The 20,725-nt window shown below is 35.6% G+C and overlaps 2 protein-coding genes and 1 long non-coding RNA gene across 3 annotated transcripts; 2 read left to right on the top strand and 1 right to left on the bottom strand.

Moving 5' to 3' along the window:
- Positions 1 to 1,756: 1,756 nt before the first annotated feature.
- Positions 1,757 to 14,777, bottom strand: LOC128555132 (uncharacterized). Its single transcript, XR_008369814.1, has 3 exons — positions 14,686 to 14,777; positions 13,749 to 13,935; positions 1,757 to 1,905 (listed from the first exon to the last, which is right to left on the bottom strand). It is a non-coding gene; the product is annotated as an uncharacterized LOC128555132 (long non-coding RNA).
- On the top strand, positions 7,954 to 10,270 carry LOC123558116 (zinc finger protein 862-like). The gene is made up of 2 exons (XM_053536640.1): positions 7,954 to 8,273; positions 8,739 to 10,270. Exons 1-2 carry the CDS (start codon positions 7,969 to 7,971, stop codon positions 10,147 to 10,149), a joined length of 1,716 nt encoding a protein of 571 aa, XP_053392615.1. The 5' UTR covers positions 7,954 to 7,968; the 3' UTR covers positions 10,150 to 10,270.
- LOC123525217 (zinc finger protein 862-like) lies at positions 11,037 to 11,920 on the top strand. The gene is made up of 2 exons (XM_053536641.1): positions 11,037 to 11,465; positions 11,673 to 11,920. Exons 1-2 carry the CDS (start codon positions 11,173 to 11,175, stop codon positions 11,851 to 11,853), a joined length of 474 nt encoding a protein of 157 aa, XP_053392616.1. The 5' UTR covers positions 11,037 to 11,172; the 3' UTR covers positions 11,854 to 11,920.
- Positions 14,778 to 20,725: the final 5,948 nt, after the last annotated feature.

Below are 20,725 nucleotides of genomic sequence, written 5' to 3'. Positions count from 1 at the left end.
ACAAATAAATCCAAATGAAATTGTGTGTACACCACCACATTATGGTGATCTAAATTCTGGTTAAGTTTCATAGTTCTAGGTCAAATATATCAAAAGTTATGATGCAGAAATTGCCATATTTATAGTACCCTATATAGTTAACACTAGAAACTTCTAAGGGCCATAACTCTAGTGTTACTTGGGCAATCTGACTGAAACTTGACGGGCCGCAAGAACTCATTGTGGTGAACATGTATATGAAGTTTTAAATAAATATTCCCAACCATTTCCTAGATATGGCTCCGGACGGACGGACGGACGGACAACGCCAAAACTATATCCCTCCGACTTTCGTCGGGGGATAATAAAATCATAAATGAAACCACTATTGTTGCAGACAAGAAATTGTTGACACACGGACGCACGAGACGGACGGACTGACGACGGACGAAGGGTGATCACAAAAGCTCACCTTGTCACTATGTGACAGGTGAGCTAAAAACACATCTAAATGGTATGCCTTTAAATTTGTCAAATACAGAAAGCAATTTTATTTGAAAACAACTGCAATTATAACATATGGAGCATGTTCCGTTAAAAACCGGACTTTAAATGATAATTTTTACATTAATGATTGTACAAAAAGTAAATACATTTTGATGTTGGGAGATTTAGGCAGTTTTCATTACAAAATTAACTCTTGAGTTTTAAGATACTTTAAATTTTCCACAGATGCTTCTGAAATGTTTAAAAGTTTAATGTTGACAGAAATAAATACTTATACATAAGTTGATAAAGAAAATACATGAATGCTGATCAAAATAATGACAAACCCTGATTAATGATTTGAAGTTGCCGGAAGTCTCCTGTTCCTTAGGTATGGAAAAGAAAGAGGAATTCTCATCTTCTTCAGAACCCTCTGATCTGTCTACATCTCCAACAGATCTGTAACATAGTAAAACATCAATACTTGTTACCGGTACATAACTGAATAATATATATGCAGGAGAAAGTATGTTCATAATACATGTATAACTAAAGTCGTGTGTCCGTAGGAGAATGGTGCCCCCAACCCACACACTTTCTATCACTGTATTGTCATATGTTACTTGTTGACAATGCAAAACTAAGTAAACATTTACATTACCTTGTGTTATAGGAAAGAGTCATCAGCAGTGTGGAATGGGGGTTTTGATACTACAAAAAAATCATCATGTAACCCAAGATAATAGCAACTGGAAGAGAAAAGAAACTGGGAGAGGTAGGGTTAAATCCCAAATAAAACCAGTACCCCAGGTGCATAACTTCATAGGCTCAATAATATTCCTAAAAGGATCTGTGACTCTAGATCAAATATGTTTTGAGGAAAGTGAGACACAAACGTTCAAGCCCCAATTGTGCATTTTGATTACGTCACAGGCCATAACTCTGGTCTTGAGAACTGAATTCACAAACAAATCCCAAGGTGCACAAATTCACATGCTGAATAATATTCCTCCATGGTTTCATGACTCTAGGTCAAATAATTCTTCAAATATATGTGGCACAAATTTTTAAGGTCTTTATGCATATGCAAACTTCTTAAAATTATTTAACGACAGTAAATCCACCCAATTAACCATGGTGATAGTCAGCAAGCACAACACAACAGTGTCAACTAACCCAAATGACTTCATCTATTTAAGGAAGACTGTTAAAAGTGAAACTATCAAATACATCAATGAATTTCCCCAGCTTAACGGATTTCAAATATATCGATCAAATGAGGTACCTATACATTTCCAAATCTTTTTGCAAATTCTGTAACTGTCGTTCATATGTGTCAAGTACATCTAACAGTTTATCATCCATGGTATGGTGAGCCCTCGCAGTTCTCCGTCAGAACTCTTGAAACACTTCTGCCACTCCCTTATTCTGTCGTTCCTCCTACAGTAAACCAGGATAATGTCATTTATACAGTATGTTTGTTTGTGTCAGTGTCATTTTTTGCATAGCAGACGTTGGCCGAATTGGTTTGTCTATAATAGGTAAAGAAAGGCGAAATTTTGATGTTTCAACAGGAAAAGCTTACACCTGATAAAAAATTATTGCATTTGTCTTTCCATGTTAAATTTATGAAACTCATTGAATAAAATTGACAAAATGCTAGACAGAGCCTTGCTTTTTATTATTATATTCAACTCCTTTAAATAAATTGAATATGAAAAGACACTCATGTAATATCCTCTATGTATTAACCATAATGCATTAAAATACAGTGTAACTTCCAAAAACCGGACCTTCTAAAAACCGGAAACCTTTGAAACTGAAAGTCCCGTTTTTTTCTGTTCTTATTTCAATATATTTTTAACTTCTGAAAACCAGAACTTCTGAATTCTGAAAACCGGACGATTTTTGAAGGATCATTTAAGTTTTAACACCAAAGTGGACTTCCAAATACCGAACAGCAAAATATTTGCCGGATTAAATTTGTCACCTGTCTTTAACATGTTGTTAATCCAAGAATGCCCGTGGCAAGTTGTCAACATGTTCTTTTGTTAATCTATTAGCGGCGCGCATTTATTTTGACACGTGTTATAATCACAATGACCATTTGATGCAATGTGAAATAATAATCGACAATTACATGTATTTGTTTTTAATTTATGAAAACGTGATGAATTAAATATCTTACATGTGGAAAACTTTCTTATTGTTTGAATGAAAGAAAGTTCGATGTTTTTAAGTGATTTACTTAAATCGATTAAGCTATGCATTATCAACAACAATTAAATATTGACAAACTCGGAATTTCAAAGATGGTAAAATATTATTATTATTATTATTATTATTTTGTATATAAAAATGAAAATTTATCATTCATCCTTGATTAATCTTAATGTTTGTATAAATTAATCAATTCATATGTTATTATTAATTAATAAATTAATTAATTACTTTATAACTTGTACAATTGTAAAGGATAATAATCCCCTTCATCCTACGATAAGAAAACATAACTCTAGTGCACCACGTCCACTTTGACTGCAAACTTTCAAACTTCTGAAATCCAATAACTTCCAAATACCGAACTTTAATGTTGGTCCGGAGGTCGTTCGGTTTTCAGAACTTACACTGTACCAATATTTCACTACAGTTCTTCTTTGTCTATCAGTAGTAAATCAAAGGCCTGAAGGGCCTGAGTCGGCTAATGATTGATGTACTGACAGTATAGTCTACCAGTTTCAGTTTGTTTTTAGTTTTTTTCCCCAACTAAAGAGAGATTTTGTTACAATAAATGAAATGAACATTCGGTCGATGCCTAGGGCCTAACAAAAAAAATTGTTTGTTTCCAGTGACATGGCCAAAAAAAATAGGGTAGGTAGGTAGGCATTTTTTTTTTTTTTTTTTTTTTTTTTTTTTTTTAAACCTACGGTAACACCATCCTAGTTTCAAACAGGGAGATTATAAACCTTATAAACATGCATCCTATTGTTATGTTTGATTTACACCTGAATGTACAATGACTTTGATGATGTTTTAGCAATATAAAATGCCATTTGATTGTGTATTTAAATATTATGAAATAAATATATGCTTTATGTTTGTGTTTTGTTGTTTTTTCATTTCCAGAGTAGCCCATCCGATTAGCTCAATAGGTAGAGCAGTCGATCTACGGATCAAGTGGTCATAGGATCGTTGTGTCCTATATCATTCATTCTCCACCGCTAATTCATGTGGAGAAGTTGGCAATTACTTGCGGAGAACATGGTTTATATTTGATTAAACATGAAACTTGAATGAAATCTTGCTGTGAATTCTCTCTTTAAATAATAATTTTAATATTGAATATTATTCAACAACCAACATTTATATTTCAAACTAAAACCAAGTAAAAGCACACTGGCCAGGAATATGATTTGCATCTTTGATCTGCATTGAGATTAATACCATCACCCCCTACCCCAGTCTAAAATTCTGGATTAACTGGAATGCCAGACAATGGAGTTTTGACTGGTATGCCCAAATTGTGAATTAATAAAGCTGCAAGTGGTTGTTCAACGTCTTACTACTATAAATCCAGGGTTTTCCCTAGGAAATTTATTTTGAGGGACATCATGTCCCCCCAAATTTATTTTTCTGGAAAAAAGAGACTATTTTGGGGGACATGTTAGGATTTGCTTGAATACTTTGATACTCTTTTGGGCTTTTAATAGTTTAAATTGATTGAAATTAACTTTTAATTAATTTGAAAAATTGTTTTTTTGGGAAAACTCATGCCCCCCTTTGCTAAGAAAAGGGGGACATGGACCTCGAAAAGTGGTAAATTTACCACCTTTTTTGGGGCTAGGGAAAACCCTGTAAATCCCATCTAAAACCTGACTTTTCAAGACTCTGCAGGCCTCAACCTTAACTTTTTTCAGCAGGTCCACCAACTGCTGAAATCTAGGAGAGCTGCTCAGACTTTAGTGGACCTCCAATTCTATCACATAAATTGTGATGTTGTAGACGTCATAACTTCATATGACTCAAAGAAACAGGACTTATTTCTAAAATAATTAAAAATGAAAGACTGTAGCAATCTGTTATCCCGAAAAATAATTATTTTGAAAAGTGTCCCAAAATATGGACACAATAATCATCGTCCACCCGACGTCGACCCGTGTTGAAAGTAAAAAAAAAAACAAAATATTAATAATTATCGGTAATTATTCTGATGATAAACTAAGTAATTAGCCTTGTTTTCATCATCAATTAACACCCCCTCAAAGAGCTAAAAGAAGTGTGTCGGTTATTATGGCATCTGAAGTGGAGATCAAAGCGGTATAGTTGCCCGAGATTGTCATGGCATTACGTCATGTTTTCGCGCCATGTGACACATCACTGTCTGATCGTACTTTCTCGATTCCTTAAATTGTTGAGAAGAAATCAATAAAAAAGTTTTTTCTTTATCTTTTTTTAAAAGCGAATGTGCAAATCCCGATAAACTGACATTAAAGTTCGTGAACGATGATAGTGGATAGCCTACCTCTGTGACCTATTGCCCAAGATTTAATATTGTTTGAAAAGAATATCTAACAAAGTGTTGTGTCAAAAAATACATGTACTATGAATAATTTAAAACTTATTAAAATCCGCAACAACATCATACTGCTTTATTTTAAAACCACATTTCTATTTACGTTCACGAGGTCACGTAACCTATTCTGCCGTGCTAACAGAAATCTGTTTGCCAAAAATCGTTTTACTCCATGTATTTAAATTGCTGCCGCTTTTTCATTATTTAAGATTTTTTAATTGTGTTTTTTGTACATTCTGGTCAAGAGTCTGAATTTTATTACCATAGTATGTACCGTTTATTTACTTTAAGAAAAAAGGAAATAATCAAGATCGCGCTGTTTGAAATTTTACAAAACATTATATGAAAATCTGATCATTTTTAAAGAATTTTGCCTACATTCCTGTCGATATCTTATTAAAATTGTTATAGAACTCAAACTGTATTAGTTCTCAAGCGGTGTTGAAAATTTGAAGCGATTACATTGAAAAATGAATGCACCACGCGCGTTTATTGTGTCATAAGTAACCGCGATGTAAATAAGATATTACGATAGGGCGCATGTGTTTGTGGAATGGAAAATTACCAGCATGACGTTTTGATATTTTTACGATTCGCGGGTAAATTCCAGTAAATCCAGGTAATTTTACCTGATGTATTAATTTCTCAATTTGGTAAAGTTACCACGTAAAAACCACTCGCCCGATCTGTGGAGTAGTCCATTCGTGCAAAGAGCTATAAAAATAATAATATACTTATTTGCAAAAATATGCGGCCCGATTTGACCGCTAAAAAAGTTTAGGGTCGGCGGTAAAAAAATAGGGTAGGTCGGGCCACCGAAACAAACAATTTTTTCTTTTACGCCTAGTAAAACTTTGATTGACATTATACAAGTATTTAAACCCAATATATTTCTCTAAAATTGAAGTGGCTCGCAGAAATAAAAATGTTGAAAGTAAAACTACAATTTGACAGCTGACACTAAGATACTGCCCATGACTTTATATATTTTTCCAGTAAACATTTGCCTCCGGCATTGCCAGAAGAGGCAATTATCGGCTGGTATATATTCGCACATGATAAAATTTGAATATGACAATTTATAATATGAAAATTTTACAGCGTGGATTGCCACATACAATTTGTAACGGATGGACGAAAGAACTGATATTTTACAGATATTATAATGGGCCTGGCGATAGCGTTGTCATATGTTAGGTATTGTTAAATCATATTATAAGTGATGTCAATTTAAAGTATACTTACTTTTGCGTTTAGAGATACATGTATGTAAATGTTGCTGAGTGTCAATATATAGTGTAACCGATATTAATAAATGCAGTTCTTTTCTAGTTAAAACTATCATTTATTCTATTTCAGACTTGTTAACCCCTTAAAAATCATGTCTGTTATCCCGAAGTCCATCCACTTTCAATTATCCATTTTGATTCATGTAGACAGACAGGCCCAGACTGGGCAGAAAAATATTTGAGCCATTTTTACGTGGTCGGTAGCAGGGTGGGTGTGGGGAGGGGTGTTTCTTTCCCAGTGTTCCAGATAAGCTGCATATCAGCGTATTTTAGGCATAAAAATCAACTAAAAACGCACATGATTTCATTTTGATGCGTACATTATACGTACATGACTTTGAACTTACGCACGACATTAAAACTTGAAGCGTACCTTAATTATATTTAAATGAAAACATGTTGAAAACAGCTGATCACTACTTCCGTATAAACAATGCGACGGGTAACCACTATTAACTTCGCTAAAACGTTCTACCTGTCTTAGAAACCGTAAACTAGTCTACTTGAACATCTGCGTCGTCTAGGCGCTCTAGAAATTTTATGTATTTACTTATCAAAATCAAGCGTTTGATCGTTGTATTAAAACGAAAGTACCTTTACAGAAGCAAGCCTCTGTGGCGTACATGCTGCGTATTTGCTGTGTATATGCCGCGAACACAGTAGTACGCCAGAGGAGTACATTTTACATACACTGCATGCCGCGTACATGCCGCGTACTATTTCAACGAGTACACAGCATGTACGCAGGAGGTCACTAGTACACTTCAAGTACGCAGCACAGACTCTGAAAATTTAAGGAGTACACTGCATGTACGCAGGAGGGACTTGTACAAGAAAATAGTACACTGCATGTACACCGCAGATACTTCGAAATTTATAACACTTATATTTAGTTGCATTAAAGTTGTTTCCCCTTGATGCAGTTACGCCATTTTCTTCAGATGTTTACCAAATTACATGCTACAAAAATTGATTTATTTCATTGAAAAGTGGATGAAGAAAAGCATACTAATTTATTTGATAACATCAATCTACATTATTTTGGTAAGGGTAAATACTTATTGATGCATGTCACTTATCTTTTTTCTGTTTTTTTCTGTCCAAATGATCAGCATTTGCATAAGAAAGTTGGTGGAGTAAGGAATTTACATTATCACAGCAGTTTCGCCACAAGAGTACACAGCATGTATGCAGCAGGAGTACACAGCATGTACGCCGCAGGACTCGGGCCAGGAGTACACAGAATGTACGCCGCAGGAGTACACAGCATGTACGCCGCAGGAGTACACAGCATGTACGCCGCAGGGGTAGTACACCGCAGGCTCATTTGCATGTGAAAAGTGTATGTGCCGCGTACATGCTGCGTACTATTTCCCGCATACTAAATTCCTCCAGCGTACATCCTGTGTACTATGTAGTCCACAGCATGTACGCAGCAAGTAGTACGCGGCAGAGCTCATTTGCATGTCAAAAGTGTACTACAAACGTACTATCGGTGTATGTGCGGTGTATATCCTGCGTACTATTTAAAGCCCTTGATTTCAGTACACATCATGTACGCATCATATACGCTGTATGTACACAGCAAGAGTACGCAGCAGGCCTTTTTCTTCTGTAAGGGTAGACACATTATTTTTTATCATGGCTTCCGAAGCAAAACAGAGAAAAATTGATAACTTTTTTGTGGTTAAAACACCTGTACCGACAAAGAGCTTGGTGCAACCAATAATCGAAGACATTATTTCTGCCGTTTTAAAAAATAAAAAGTCGCATGTGGCTGTCACAGAATCTACCATTGAAAGTTGGAAAAAATCGTATCCTTGGATAAAACTTACTGAAAAGGACAATGACGTGCGGCTAAAATGTTGTATTTGTGAGAAATTCAGTGCTGGAAATGTATGGGCCAATGATGGAGGTGTTAATATCCAGAAATCAGCGATTGACAGGTAAACGACTCTGTTTTAAACTTATAAAATTTATGCTACATTCTAACTTCCTTTTCATCAGACCATGCAGTGTTAGATTCCATTGCAAATGTGAATCAGCTTGTTTTGAAGAAAGCATCGGCACATCACATCTCTGTAATTATAGATTTTACCATAAAGATATGAGAGTAGGCCTAAATAAAACACCATGTTTTCTTCATACCCATACAGGGGGATTTACCATTTTTGTTTTGTAAAATTACCCATGATAAAGACATTTCAGCTAAAATTTTGAGGGTCAAAATCATCAAGGGTCAAACCCCTACTCCCAGGTCAGTGGAACCCCTGCCATACTACTCTTACCTGCTGCTGCAGCCAAGGTCCATTTGATTTTATTACTAGGATGCAAAATAATTTGCATGTTGTCTGTATGTATCAGAATTATTTGAAATAACGAATAAAATGTTATTCTGTTCTGTTTTTAAGGCACTGTGCTAGTGAAGAATACATCGAGGCATGGCAGAAGGACATTAAAAGTTCAACTTGTTGTAGTTCACACAGTGAGGGAGATGATGACCTAAAAGACCTGGACCAGCCAGATATTTCACTCTTCAGGACAGTATACTCGTTAATGAAAAACGAAATTCCAATTAACCAGTTAGATGCCATGCTGGAGTTACAGAGGCTTAATGGTGTTGAAATGCCATACAAAAACTTAAGCTGGACCACAGTGACAGAAATTCAGGACATTATAGCTGATAATTATAAGAAAGACCTGATTACTGAAATCAATACTTCAAACTTCTATGCATTACTTCTTGATGAAAGTACTGATATTACTGTGAGCAAAAGGTTGTCAATATGTGTTCGCTATGTCAGAAATGGCCAAGCAGTAACTTCCTTTTTGGCTAGTACTGAAATCCCTGATGGTTGTGCATATACTATTGTTGAATCAGTGCATAAAGTCATTACATCTTTAGGGTTGGATTTGACAAAGTGTGTATCACTTGCTACTGATGGAGCCAGTGTAATGACTGGAAAAAAAACTGGTGTAGGTGTGCAGCTAAAGTCAAAATTTTGTCCGTTTTTGACGCAAACACACTGCATTGCACATAGGTTCAATTTAGCTATAACTGATGCTATAAAGAACAATGACACTATGAAAAAATTAAGAGAAATGTTTCAAAGCTTATATAACTTTATGTCCTCATCAACTAAATGGATTAATACACTTAAAGCCATGCAAGATTTGCTGAATGAACCAGAAATAAGTATTAAAGAACCTCATTCTATCCGTTGGTTAGGGCTTAAACGTTCAGTTGAAGTTGTGTACGACTGTTTTGGATCATTACTAGCTGCGCTTTCTAATTTGGCAACTGAAAATTCTACTGCCAAAGGGTTGTTTAAATACTTCTCTACCTATAAAACTGCTTTGCTGATTGGACTAATGCTTGATATACATACAGAATTAGGGATACTGTCATGTAATATGCAGCAACAGAGCCTTGTTTTCTCTGATGTTTTTCCCTTAATTGAAGGTACTGTTGGCAAACTAGAATACATGAAATCTCATGAAGGCAATGGTTTGTATGAAATGAGAAAGACCATTGATATTTCTGATGACTCTGGGCCCTCCTATAATGGGGAACCTTTGAAGAATTACAAAAAGGAAAAATCAGACAGTGAATTTGAAACTGTAAAATTAGCATACATTGATAGTTTGACAAACAATATTAAGAAGCGAATAAGAAAAGATGATTCTGTGGTTTTAAGCAGTCTAGGGCTTCTCCTTGAGCCATTATCATTCACCATATCAGACCAAAATGCTCTCCAGTGTATCACCAAGCTGTATTATGAGCCAAAAGTCACCAAAACAAGAGCCGTCTCCATAGGATGACACATGCCCCCGATGGCACTTTGAATGAATAGTTATGGCCGATGTTAGAGTTTAGGACCTTTGACCTACGGAGCTGGGTCTTGCGCGCGACACGTCGTCTTACTGTGTCACACATTCATGCGTAGTTATTTTAAACTCCATGCATGAATGACAAAGATATGGACCGGACACGCCCATCAATGCACTATCATGAAAAATGACCTTTAACGTCTAAGTGTGACCTTGACCTTTGAGCTATGGACCTGGGTCTTGCGCGTGACACGTCGTCTTACTGTGGTACACATTCATGCCAAGTTATTTGAAAATCCATTCATGGATGACAAAGATATGGACCGGACACGTTCATCAATGCACTATCCTTTAAAGTCTAAGTGTGACCTTGACCATTGAGCTACGGACCTGGGTCTTGCGTGCGACACATCGTCTTACTGTGGTACACATTCATGCCAAGTTATTTGAAAATCCATCCATCGATGACAAAGATATGGACCGGACACGTCCATCAATGCACTATCCTTTAATGTCTAAGTGTGACCTTGACCTTTGAGCTACGGACCTGGGTCTTGCGCGCGACACGTTGTCTTACTGTGGTACACATTCATGCCAAGTTATTTGAAAATCCATCCATCGATGACAAAGATATGGACCGGACACGCCCATCAATGCACTAACCTTTAATGTCTAAGTGTGACCTTGACCTTTCAGCTACGGACCTGGGTCTTGCGCGCGACACGTCGTCTTACTGTGTAACACATTCATGCCAAGTTATTTGAAAATCCATCCATTGATGACAAAGATATGGACCGGACACGCCCATCAATGCACTATCCTTTAATGTCTAAGTGTGACCTTGACCTTTGAGCTACGGACCTGGGTCTTGCGCGTGACACGTCGTCTTACTGTGGTACACATTCATGCCAAGTTATTTGAAAATCCATCCATCGATGACAAAGATATGGACCGGACACGAAAATTGGGGACAGACTGACAGACCGACAGACTGACAGACGGTTCAAAAACTATATGCCTCCCTTTGGGGGCATAAAAACTCTGGATGACACTATTCATGAAACTCCTGTCAGTCCTCTACTCAGTGGTGCTGAACTTACTAAAGAATGGCAGGGTGTAAAGGCTATGTTAAAAGGTTGTTACAGACAACTATCTCTACAGGACTTCTGCAAGAAATTCATTTTGAAGCATCAGAATATGTATCCAAACTTTGCCAGACTTGCAGAAATTGGTCTCTGTATGGAAGTCACCAGTGTTGAATGTGAACGATCCTTCAGTACCCAAAACAGATTAAAGACTAAATACAGGTAAAATAATCATTAAGAAATTTAATTGAAAAAATAAAAGAAATTTTGATACATAAAAATCTCAAAATTCAAAATAATGTTTGGCACATAGCATATAATAGTTTGGGGCAGATTATGTTGTAAGTAAGAAACTTGTATAAACTTAAGTACATATAGTAAAGCTGTCTTGTAAAATTATTTTAATTGTTACACAAATAAATATTTCAGAGCTGCTCTGAAGGATGAGTCTTTAGAAGCCCTGATGACTGTTGGTCTACTTGGACCACCAGTGACCAGCTACAACCCAGCAAAGTCAGTCAGGATATGGCTAAAAAGAAAAGACAGGAGGAAGAAAAGACTTATGGAAGCATACAAACCAAGGGCCAATAAAGAGACTCTAAAAAAATAGAGCAAATTGTTTGCTGCATTGCATTTGTTTGTCAGTAAAGGCAGTAGAATACAAACATAGAATAGTTTATGGTGTTGTTATAATGTCTGTCTTTGTCTCTACAGTGACGGTTAGTATTGTTAAAATTACCCTTTATCCGAGTTTGGAATTTTGAATTTACCCCCATCTTCTGAAAAGTGGGGGTAATTACCCATGGGGTCAAAAAATTATCTGGAACACTGTTTCCGCTTTAAATTGCAGTCAGATTTTGCAACGGGCATTGCGGCAGGTGGTAAAAGGGCAAATGTATCAAACTGTAAAGTGGCAATATGGGGGAAGGGTCTGGGAGGATACCCCCTCCTGCAAGTAGGGTTTGGGGTATTACCACAAGAAATTTTTGAATATGTAGACCCTTGATATAGCCTTTGGTGCGATTTTAACTGAAAATCTTCTGTTTCAATTTCTAAATATTACCTAGATTCTTTCTAGTATTACAATATCCAAAGTATGACTGTCACTTCATCTTTTTACTTTCAGATCATGCCTCAGGACTAGACTACGAGTCTGACATAGATTATATGTAGGTGTAATAAAAATAAATTCTAGAATCATTTCTGTTACAATAATATCTATCATGTATGTTACTTGAATGTTAAAATTTCATAACACAGCTCGATATTTACCCAAAATATTATATCCGGATACGATTACACTTTTCTCCAGTTTCAACAATATATTTTACAAATTGTGATGATACGAAGACATTTAGCAGCAACTGGCAGTATCTGACATTGAAGTTTACGGTTAAATTACCTCTTATTTAAATCTTTTCATAAAAAAGTTGTTTCGTTTCGTTAAAGCAGCCAAACAGACGATCTACTTTCGATTTCAAAAACTACAAGAAAATACAATTTAATGTTTCGCCGATTTGTTTATTTCTCGAAAAATAAGAATTAAAATCATTTTTAATATTAGTAGTAACTAAACAAACCAGTAAGAGCTTCTTCTTCCGATAATTTATCCGTTTACTGACTACAAAATTCAACCCACGCAAAGTCGTAGAAGCGTTGTTATAAACAGGTCACGCGTGTTCGCCGAGAAGTGTCCAAAATGTAGTTAGGATTCATCCGCGAAGTCTCGCGGAAGAATTAACGTACTGCACATATCTTATTCGGGTCATTTAAAATGAAGCTGTCATAATTTAATTTCATCGATCTGGTAAACACTTTGATAAGAGACATTCCAATGCTTCCAGAGGTACCCACTCAATAAAATACTAGCAGTATGTTCTGGAACTATATTTTGTCTTTCGCTGGATGTTACGCAAGCTTTGTAAGCCTGCGCAATTCATAAAATGCACAGCACAATAAATTTGTTATTTGCGCAATGATTTTAAAGATTATTTTTTGAAACAGACAGGGTAACAAATGGATAATTTGGCTAATAAGTTAATATGCAGTTTTTATTTGAATTTGTGAACATCATATTTGCTATTTTGTGACAAAAGGGCATAAAATTCGTCACCATAATCATATGCGCAAATGTATTACCAAATCCCGCAGAATCGTTATGCATGTTTATGCTTAATGAGTTACTGTGGAAGAAAATACGTGGCTTTATTCGAGTATTGCACAATTACAAGTCATAAATATGACAGATTACATCGTATATTGGTCATAGCAAATAGGATTGACATAAATGAACTTCATTCGATCAATGAACTCTTTGAAATTAGAGACAAGCCAATGGAACTACATCACTTCGCTGTGTTGTGAGGCCATTTAAGAATGAGAAATCTGGCGATAGCAAGGACTCGTCAAACGCTTGACAGCGTTTAGCCGACTCAAAAATTCAAACCACACTGGGGAGTGTATGAAATTTTACAGTCAAGTATATAAATAAAATGACTCCATTACCTGAAGAGACATAGAGCTCTTTTATGTAGTTTATCTTTTAATCTGTCTAGCTCTTTTTCTTGTTGTTTACATTAATATTCTAGATCTTTAGTTTTGGCTACTACTGCGTCCTTGTGTTGTTGACACGCTCATTAATGTCCCAAACACCATCTGTCTGAGATCTGGCAGGATCGGCTGACTCCAGTTCCTGTATATATAAAGCAAGATACAACATATTAAGTGTAGATTATAAATCATGGACAGTATGTCTGAATAATTATTTCTCAAAATATTTAGACAGAAGGTTGGCATTTTTTAATATTTAGACACTTTTTAGGTCATATATATCTCCTACATCGCTAAATTATGTAATTTACTGACAGGGAAGGGTGCAGTTCCTGTAATCTTGTTTAAATATTTTTAGCATTTAATGTACAAACCTAAACCCGTTTAAAAGATTTTTATAAGACTAGATATTTACATCGTAAATAGTCTTCCTCTACCTGTAAGATATAACTAGAGTTGACTGCACAACACTTATCGTCCATGATGGCCTGTCAAGATGCAAATGTATATGTAATTTTTTAGTCTGCAACTTTGACCTGTTGACTTAAAACACAAGCCCATCTGCTTGCTACAGCCAATTATGCTAATAAATTTGAAGGCCATGGCCAATGCTTTCTTAAGTAACTGATCAGAAATGTTTCCCGTCTCAAGGTCAGGTGACCTTGACCCTTTAAGTATTGACCCTACAGAAAAACAGGGCTCATCACCTGACCAAAGAAAACCATCCTTTAAATTCAACAGTTGTATGTAAAGTCCAAAGTGCTCCTGCCACTGAGCGGAAACTGTTTATCAGCTCCAAAGGTCACTGTAGCTGTTACCTTTGACCTCCAACCCCCATCTCAATATATATGTCTTACATTAAATGTTTTAGAACAACAAGAGAAAAACCAACCTTCACCCTTGCTCTTTCTAACATGATTTTCAGGTCCTTCATTTTACTAAAGTATTTTTCTGTAAGCTCTGTCTGCCTGTCCAATTCTTCCCTGTATGGGTAACAAAAGGTATTCAAAACTTCTAGTTACACTATACAAATAAAAACATGACAGTATTTCATTCAGTTCTGATGCTATCTGACAGGCTGGTATCTCATACTTACACATTTAATAAAATGATGGGTATATGAAATAATCCCCCGTGCAACTTATTAAACATGTTAAGTGTTGAAAATGAAATATAGCTACATCAGGAGAATTACAGTACACTTTCACAACACTTGTAGAGCAATTAATTTTGAAATTCATAAAAAAATCATAAATTGTTTCTCTAGGGTATATACATACAAGTAATTGAATCTAAGGCCATTATTTTTTTATTTTTTGGTTTACGAACAGCCAGGATGACACATGGTCGTAGGAGGAGGGAAAAAAAAAATAAAATTAAAAATCAGAATCAGAATTTTTTTCTCCGTAGGAAACGGACCTTTGAAAGGAATATGGGTAAATTCTACATAACATCACACAGGCTGCATGTTATAATCTTCTTTCCCACTTTTGATGCTTTTTCCTGCAAATATACCTGTGACCTTGGTTATATTTGATTAAAAATGAGCCTTGGGGCTTGTCATAGCAGCTTGAGAAAAAATTTTGTCTAGGTATTTCTGTGAAATTACATAAATATACAGCTGGGCAGGTAGCTGTAACATTTTTCTTGAAAGGACTGTACTATACATAAAAACTGCATATATTCTCACAAACTAAATGATTGGAGACATAGAAGTCATATGTTAAACACTGACTGAAATTAATACCTTCTGTTAAAACAACAGATGGAAGAATCTAATATTCCCCACATTTGAACAACACTGTCAGATCTTAAACCCATGGATATATGATTTTACACTCAGCAGCTTTCAAGCATCTTGGCTGTTTATGGACCCAGTCTGAAACTTAGGGGTACAGCTATATGACAACATACACTGCACTGTGCCTAATAAGCAATTATCTTTTTAAGTGTTAGGAATAGGAAGTGTCTAGCCATCTGGTAAACAGACACCTAGCCTATGTCTGTTAACTGGAAGCATTGCCTTTCCTCATATGGTTTTCTTGGTATTTGTTAATTTATTTTATGAATAGGCCATGTAACACAACAGTTCATCTTTGCAATGATCTTTGAAAATTCTGTTAGTCAATATTTGTCTTGCCACATCTACTGCACAGCTACATTGGAAAAGACAGTAATTACATCTATAATCAACATTAATCTGATGTTAATATATAACGTACAATAATTTCATTAAAAATACGTAATTCATAACTTATAAACAAATAGGTTACCGGACACCAAAAAGCTGTACAGGCTAAACGTTTGCTTACCGGGCCTTACAATTACACCGTTTTAATGTCCCCTGTACCAGTTTATATCATCAAACAAAAGTACTGTCATCATTGTGTATTTAAATGATATTTTTCGGGAAAAAATGCTTTCAAGTTCGCGTAATAAGCGGTGCATAGAATCACCGTAATAAGCATTGCGCTATTGGAACGACAGTTACCATAAACGTAGTTGTATACTAAATACAGACTGCATATCACCGACAATTGGCCATTTTTTCAGGAAAGCACTACATCGCAACTTTGAATGTTCTTGCATTTTCATTAAAATTACTTCAAAACTTTGGAAATAATACAGCCTGGGCGCAGCCATTTTTAAACGTTTCGTAAATTGCGTAACAAGCATGCTGATTGGGCGCAGTATATATCGGAAATTTTAATTGGATGTTTACGTCATGCATAAGATATGAAGTTTAAAAATAGAATTATAGGAATTCCTAATGTTGATGTGACTGATATTCGAAGAACGAGACATTTTTTTTCTTTTTGGAATACGCGATGCATTTTTTCTTCTGCAAGCTTTCATGTCATAGCGGAGGAAATAAAAAAAATCACGTTTTTCCAATTTTTTTTTTTTCTGAACACACGTTTTTTTGAGCGGCGGTTCCGTAAACCGAAAGATCAAAAATAAAAGGCCTAATTTAACAACACATACAGTACAGTGTTGACTCCCTACGCAAAACAACCCACAACATAAACGGAAGTCATCAATTGAGAAATTTCCAGCCGAGAGTGGTTATTTTCAATGAAACCGATTTCATGATTTAACATAGGTTTCACTATATTGTATTTAAGAAATAATAAGTTCCCAAACATGGTTTATTGTAGAATAACACAAGCTTTGAGTTCTTATGTGTAAGAATATATCACAAAGGCCGTAGGCCTGAGTGGTATATTGTTTCGCATAAGAACGAAAAAGCCTGGTTATTCAGATAACATCACTGCACTCGAGTGGTTTATTGCAGAATAACCCGAAACAGATTTTGCTCTACATAAATGTAGGTTATTTTGCGAGTCGTGTTAGAATTCTAGATAACTTGATGGGAAATTTCTTAATACATGTATATAAGCGTATGTACCTACACAATAAGCCTGGTAAGTATTCTTGGTGATGAGGTCCTGTACAAGGGTCTGTCTGCGATCAGTCTGCCATCAGTGACGGGAAGTTCTCTCTCACCATCTTATTACTGTTACTGTCTAGACAAACCATAGATCCTAAAACAGAAACTCATTTTTATTTTTATTAGTAAACAAACCACATTTACAGAAAAAAGCATATTCCCTAATCCCTATACATTCTTCATAAACAAGAGGATCACGACAGCTGTAAATTGCTCACCTAAGTTTCAGAGCTCAAATGGGTTTAAAACATATGTGGAAAGCAGACTCACTAACAGCCATGATTTTTCCAAATGTAATCATTCCAATATTCTTTTTAAAAAGATCTTTCGTGTCATATTATTATATATTTTCAAAGCTACAGCAAAACATAAAAAGAGCCCCTCTCCTTCTCTTGAAAAACTCCTTAAACCAGTCAAATTGTAGTTCAAATAACAACTTTTCACCATCAGTTCTGTATACCTATTTCAAATTTCTGCCATTTCATACACATTCAAAATGGCACAAGAGAGTGTAAAATACATTACAGTCTTCAGATGTATTTCAAAATTTGGTAATTATTGCTTTTCATGCTGTACTTTCGCAGGACATCACTTGGAAAAAATCTTTATTATTTATCAGCTGTTTAAGAAATGAGCAGCGCCATGAGAAAACCAACATAGTGCATATGCGATCAGCAAGGATCCAGACCAGCCTGAGAAAACCAACATAGTGCATTTGCGACCAGCATGGATCCACGCAGTCTGGTCAGGATCCATACTGTTCGCTAATGGTTTCTCTAATTGCGGTAGGCTTTGAAAGTGAACGGCATGGACCCTGACCAGACTGCGTGGATCCATGCTGGTCGCAAATGCACTATGTTGGTTTTCTCATGGCACGGCTCAAATTATTTTGTAAGAATGGTGCAATAACTGCAAGAAAAATGCATGCTCTCTATATCACTTAGTACCTGAGGTATGATGTATATCAGCTGGATGCTGCAACTTTACAGGGGTCAGACCATGCTCTCTATATCACTTAGTACCTGAGGTATGATGTATACTTTACAGGGGTCAGACCATGCTCTCTAAGCTTCTTATTCACTGCTGACCAATCATCTGACATCATACTCTGTAAGTAGTTAAATGTCAATTCAATAACAAAATCTAATTTAAAGTTTTGTAAATATTTGTATTACATTGCTAAATGTGGCCTCTAGAGTGTTAACTAGCTTTTCCTTTGATTTGACCCCGGACTACCCAATATCGAACTTGTCCAAGATTTTATTGAGGGTAACATTCTGACCAAGATTCAAGAAGATTGGGCCAAAATTGTGACCTCTAGAGTGTTAACAAGCTTTTCCTTTGATTAGACCTGGTGACCTAGTTTTTTACCCCAGATGACCCAATATCAAACTCATCCAAGATTTTATTGAGGGTAACATTCTAAGTTTCATTAAGATTGGGCCAAAATTGTGACCTCTAGAGTGTTAACAGTCAAATTGTTGACGACAACAGACGGACGACTGACGGACAGACGACGACAGACACAGGGCGATCACAAAAGCTCACCTTGAGCACTTTGTGCTCAGGTGAGCTAAAAAATGTATGCGTTGGACTAGTTCCTTCCCAAAGCATAAAATCAAACCCTGACTGACTAGAAGATGGAAAACTCAACACTACCCGGCCAAACAAATAGAATGCAAATCATTTACAGACTAACATTCAACAGCGTTGTTGTGCAGAATAATAAAGCACTTCGATGATTCTGATTTATCAAGTGAAGTTACTCCAACTGTTGTCGATGTAAACAAAACGCGAGATACCGTGGTAATTTGTTTTCTATATGAAAATAAATAAAATAAACTAGTGAATTATGATTTAATTGACTGGCATTTTTTTTTATTTTTGGAGGGGAATTTTAGGCATCGGAATTGGGGGGAAAAAAAAAATATTTTGAGGGGGGAATGGGGCTGAATTTCGCCGAATATTTTGGTGAAAAAAAAAACGCTGCCAATTGCCGGAGTCCGTGTCAAAAATATTAAGTAATAAGAGAGGTACAGATAAAATGTATCAAAACACTATATAAGTATAGCCTAAGCAAAAAGGGGCATAATTAATAAAATATTGGGCAAGAGTTACGCATCTTGTGTCATATGATGTGGGTGATAATGTGGAACAACTACTTCAAGTTTGAATCAAATGCATTTCATAATAACTGAGATATAGTGAAAATGCATCAAAATTAACTTTTAATTCTAAGTAAAAGGGGGCATAATTCATGAAAAATTGGTGCCAGAGTTATGCACCTTGTGTTAAATAGTGTGGGTGATGATGTTGAACAACTACTTTAAGTTTGAATCAAATCCATTCAGTAATAACACAGATAAAGTGAAAGTGCATCAAAACTTTAACCTGAAATTCTTAGTAAAAAGGGGGAATAATTCATGAAAAATTGGTGCCAGAGTTATGCAAACTGTGCCAAATGGTGTGGGTGATGATGTTGAACAACTATTTTAAGTTTGAATCAAATCCATTCAGTAGTAACAGTGATAGAGTGAAAGTGCATCAAAATTTGAACCTGAAATTCTTAGTAAAAAGGGGGAATAATTCATGAAAAATTGGTGCCAGAGTTATGCATCTTGTGTCATATGGCATGGGTGATGATGTTGAACAACTATTTTAAGTTTGAATTAAATCCATTCAGTAATAACTGAGATAGAGTGAAAGTGCATCAAAACTTGAACCTGAAATTCTAAGTAAAAAGGAGAAAATATTCATAAAAAATTGGTGCCATAGTTATGCATCTTGTGTCATATGGTGTGGGTGATGATGTTGAACAACTATTTTAAGTTTGAATCAAATCCATTCAGTAGTAACAGTGATAGAGTGAAAGTGCATCAAAATTTTAACCTGAAATTCTTAGTAAAAAGGGGGAATAATTCATGAAAAATTGGTGCCAGAGTTATGCATCTTGTGTCATATGGCGTGAGTGAGGATGTTGAACAACTATTTTAAGTTTGAATCAAATCCATTCAGTAATAACTGAGATAGAGTGAAAGTGCATCAAAACTTGAACCTGAAATTCTAAGTAAAAAGGAGGAATAATTCATAAAAAATTTGTGCCATAGTTATGCATCTTGTATCATATGATGTGGGTGATGATGTTAAACAAGTATTTTAAGTTTGAATCAAATCCATTCAGTAATAACAGAGATAGCGCGAAAGTGCATCAAAACTTGAACCTGAAATTCTAAGTAAAAAGGAGGAATAATTCATAAACAAGAGGGCCATGATGGCCCTATATCGCTCACCTGTTATCATTGCACTTGAGGACAAGAAGGTCCTCAGTATAAATATTTAAGTCCAAAGGACAGGAACAACAAAGGGAAGAAATTTAACCAAAAAGAAAAAACAATTCTTACAAGGTACAGATATGTCAAAATGCACCTAAATATTGGAAGTACCATCCATGTTGTACCACAGAAAAGTGGTCTTGGTTTTT

The sequence above is a fragment of the Mercenaria mercenaria genome, chromosome 2 (assembly GCF_021730395.1).
Source record: "Mercenaria mercenaria strain notata chromosome 2, MADL_Memer_1, whole genome shotgun sequence".
Lineage (NCBI taxonomy): Eukaryota > Metazoa > Mollusca > Bivalvia > Venerida > Veneridae > Mercenaria > Mercenaria mercenaria.
The sequence above is the reverse complement of the archived record's forward strand: the minus strand, read 5'-3'. Positions and strand labels throughout refer to the sequence as shown.